Here is a 4,670-nt window from a genome sequence, read left to right as displayed (position 1 = left end):
GACTTGGACAATTTTTAACTTCCCAAACACACGGTTTTGGATTCAGTCCCATTGCATGGCACCTTGGGAAAATGCCTTCTATTATAGCCCTAGGCTATTTAATTGAATTTGGTAGATGGAAACTGGAAAAAAAAAAAAACCTCTGTGTGTGTGTGTGTGTGTGTGTGTGCGTGCGTGTGTTCGTTTAAACATCTTGTGGTAGATGAGCGTCATCACCAGACAAGCAGTGTCCATCATTTCTAATCTTCCATGAAAAACGTCTGGCCATGGGGGGGATATGCTACTGGGAAATAGGTGAGGGTTGGCAACAGGAAGGGTATCTGACTGTAGAAAATCTGCCTCAATGAATTCCATCCGGCTCATATGAAGATGGAAAAGTGAACGTCATGATGATGATGTAATTGAAAGCATGAGCAGTTAATCTGATGTCATGTCTTTGTCAACGTTTTTTTAGATTATGGTTCCTTCTTGAAATCTTAAATCTTTCTCCGGCACCTTAGACGTTATTAGAGAAAAATTATTTCAATTTTATAAATAGGAGCACTCCATCAGTTACGACGACGAGGGTCCCAGCTGATCCGATCAACGGAATAGCCTGCTCATGAAATTAGCATGCAAGTGACTGAGCAATCCACAGACACGTGTACCCCTAATGTAGTTCTCAAGGAGACTCAGTGTGACAAGGCCAGCCCTTTGAAATACAGGTACTACTCATTTTTGCCAGTTGAGTGGACTGGAGCAATGGGAAATAAAGTATCTTGCTCAAGGACACAACGCATCACTAGTAATCAAACTCATGACCTTATGATTGTGAGCCGAACGCCCTTCACATTTTATCCTAAACGGTTAAGAACAGAAACAAATCACTTTTGAAAAGATTAAAAACCTTTAATGCAAATAAAATTTGTAAAATTTTATCAAATGATAATGAAATTTTAAGATGAAATTGTTTAAATTAGTTTTATGATGAAATTTATTTTATGAATATTTTTTAAAAATTGATATGTATTGAAAACATTACTGGACAAAAATCTAAAATAAACATTTTAAAAAATATTTCAAGGGTGCCCAGTTTTCTACTATTAATATAACAAACTCCTTAAAAATATCAACGTCTATTTAATTGCACATTTATTTTCTATATCTCTATTTTCCCAAAACAAGAATATTTTGTGGCATCAACAAAACAACCATTTATAATCATTCATCATTTTCTGATTTAACAAAACAAGAAAAAATTCTATTGATGCCCAGAAAATTAATATCTCCTAAAAATAACTTTTTGAGCACAAAAATAAAATATTTTAGCAAAATAGAGAAAAATATATATTACATTTATACTGTATTTATTTAGTGAGATTGATGGGGCTGATTTAGTTTTTGCAAATTTTTCAATATCAGGGACCTTACTTGTTAGAGACAAACAAAGATCATTGCTAGATACAATTTCCAAGTAATTGTGAGCTGTGTGTAGCACTTAAGCAGGGAATGTGTGTGTGTGTGTGTGTGTGTGTATGTTTTTGAGAGATTATAAAGCTTCCATTCTGCAGCTCCTGAATGAGGTATGGTGTTGGTCTTAGATGTGACAATTTATTAGTGTGAGAATTATGCAGGTAGGATTCAAACGGAAATATATTGTCATATTTCGGGATGGTCATTTCATTAGAGAACTCGCCCTTGTCTCTCTTTTTAAAAGTTGGAATTATCCCTTTGGATTGCCATTGCTTTCATGTCTTTCCAAATCACTTGGCATACACAAAACAGTCAGAGAGTATCTTCTCTAAGGCTTTTAAAATCTCAGGCTGAATCTCTTCCTCTCTGGTGGCCTTCATAAATTTCACTGCTTTAATGGTCTCAGTGAACTCAGTCTCCAAGAAGTTAGTCTTCATCCCTAGATGCACCTTGTGTCCATCAGAAGATTTATTAGGACTGATTTAGGAGATCAGCAAAATATTCTCTCCACCTCCCAAGAATTCACTTCTTTATAGAGAGAAGAACCCAAGTTAAGTTCTTAACAGAAGATGTGCAAGTGGGTTTCTTGTTACAAAGTAAGCAGATGGTCTGCCACAGGTCAGGTAAGGTGTGGAGGCATGCACTGATACAAGTATGTTGCTGCATCACCATGAGATTCCTCCTCATTTGCTGTGACCATGTGGCATCAACCCAGGCAGATTCTGAGTAAATAGAACATGGTAAGCAGGGTCTAACTTGGAAAATTGAGGAACATGGCGAAACAGTTGGAGCTGGTGTATCTGGATCACAGGACACGTCCCAGCTGAATAGAAATGTTGATTGAACATAAAATCCGACCAATGGTAACCCATAATTGTGTAAAATGTCCTGATACCAAAGAAGTTCAGGTAACTCCTAAGGGTTGTGTCCATGCCTCACGAATATAGAGCAGAACAGGGAGGACCAGGGACCTAAAGACCCTAACCTTTGTCCTCCTCCACAGATATATGAACAGTGCCAAATACTCTAGTCCAACAAGTCCAAGACTGCATCAGCTTTTATGCAAGTCTTTTTAGGACCCTTCAGACTCACACCTTATGAAGCTCTGGTTCGTCACAATTAAATCAAAATGTGGATAGATCTGTGGATGCTCGTTAATCAAAATATGTTATTGAAAAATAATAATGTTAAGAAGTGTAAAGTTCATCGTTTAACACCCGCCTTCCATGCTGGTATCTAGAATATATTCCAAACATTCAAAACATTATAATGAAGTAATGAAGGCCGTGACCTTTGTCCCTCGCACAAAATGAATTTTGTGACTCATCTTGAAACATTAAAACTGATACCATTCTGTTGTCAAAGTAAAATGTTTGTTATTTTGAATTAGCTAACAACTAAAAACTGGAGTCATACAACATGTAGGTTCTAAAAAGAACATAAAAACATTTCTGCAGATAACACGAAATGAAAATTATTTTGCTGCTTCTTTTGTCACCAAATCTGAAAACAAGAGGGAAACAAAAGACAGATACTTAATGCAATGATGTTCTGACAATGTGAAATAGTTTTGTTTTGTTAATTCATTTATTCAATTTTTTTTTTTGTGGTTTATGTGAAAAACAACAAGGTGTTCTTTTTAACATCACATTTTAAATATTTCAATGTCTTTGATAGAATTACCCAAAACGAGTTGCAGACCATGACTAAAATTGTGCTAAATTGTAATCAAAATTATTCTAATTAGAAAATTATTATTTGTAAATCTCACAATGAGAGATATTGAGCAACAGTACTTTGGAATAAAGATTGTTTGGCAACATAACATGGCAGTCCTGGTTTAGGACGAATGTTGCTGGAATTTAGCCCCAGGAGACATCGTCTCTAGCTGGCTATGCAACACGATCTGTGTCCTTATATTTTCAAACAAGGGAATCTAGCAACCCCATGACCAAGGAGTTCTGGGATCAAAGTGATATTATGCCCTAGATTATATTATTGGACCTGTTGATATGAAGATGATATTGTTATGTTAATAGCCATTTAACAACAAATGAAGGAAATGTTTTCCCAGTGTTTAATTACTTCCAATACTAGAAGTTAATTTATTATGGAACAGTAAATCCAAGACATAAATGATTACAGAAAATATTCGTCACAAACAGAAACATAAATCTTTTTCAAATACTTGTTTTACAAACATGTTTACCATCTTGTTCTATGTTTCATTGGGCTTTCTCGACTCCAATTCTTAACTACTGAAATGTTCTTCAGTTGCAACATTGACCAACTTCAATTATTTTTGTTAGCATCAGACCAAAGGAATAAGATGCAGTGTGAAGGCAGTTTAGCAAGAATGGCTAAATTCTTCTGGCTGTTTCAAATAAAGTAGTTAAATACATGAACAATTCATTCTGTACCATCCATTGAGCACATAATTCCATTTTGTTTGCTTTAAATACTGAACTGTTTATTGACCTATGTAATAATATTCCTTTAACAAACCCTTTTCTGTGTGTCTCCTCAAACGATTCCTCCAAATACCATGTTGTGTTCCATCTACATTCACTTTTAGGATTTGATTGATGCAAACCCATCTCAACATACACTCTTCGTGAGCAAACACAAATCTCTAACTTCTACTTTTGTTCAGAGGCTCTGGGAGAAAGAGGAACGACAAACTTTTCTTAAAAGAACTTGTTCAACAATATTGTCAATTAGCAATTAATCTGGCCATATCTCACAAACCAGCTTCCCCGCTACCTATTTTAGGAATAGCTGTCCTTCGAAGTCCCATGTCTCACGGAAAAGGGAAAGGTTACGTTAGCAGGGGACAATAATGAAAAAAAAAATTGATAAATTGCGTTTGGATTTTTTTCTTTTTGTCTTTTCCTAATCATAACTTATGTGATGTGAAACACAGGAATATTAAAAACTGAAGGAGGCGGGGAAACTACTCTTACGAAGTGGGACTTCAAGGGAGAGCTACTCCGTAGCTAAGCCTTTTTATCAGCCCTTTTCTCACAAAGCACACCAGTGTGTGTGAAATATCGAGTTATTCTTCAAGACGAAACTACAAACTCGCATATCTCTTTAGCTTGACTATAATATCATAAGGTCGGTGTATGGCTCACTATGTTGTACGGAGTAGAAGGAGGGCTGTTTCTTACATATTACCAAATTATCCTGCAGGAGATTGATCCATTATTTACAATTGC

General features: G+C 35.7%; 1 protein-coding gene across 1 annotated transcript in view; it reads right to left on the bottom strand.

The window, feature by feature from the left end:
• Positions 1-4,249, bottom strand: part of LOC106872483 (beta-mannosidase) — a 32,403-nt gene extending 28,154 nt beyond the window's left edge. Inside the window, exon 1 of the mRNA XM_052974120.1 lies at positions 4,201-4,249. Within this exon, the coding sequence (XP_052830080.1) occupies positions 4,201-4,249 (49 nt within the window). The remainder of the gene's footprint in view (positions 1-4,200) is intronic.
• Positions 4,250-4,670: the final 421 nt, after the last annotated feature.

The sequence above is a fragment of the Octopus bimaculoides genome, chromosome 17, assembly GCF_001194135.2.
Source record: "Octopus bimaculoides isolate UCB-OBI-ISO-001 chromosome 17, ASM119413v2, whole genome shotgun sequence".
NCBI lineage: Eukaryota > Metazoa > Mollusca > Cephalopoda > Octopoda > Octopodidae > Octopus > Octopus bimaculoides.
This window is presented reverse-complemented; position numbering and strand designations above follow the sequence as displayed.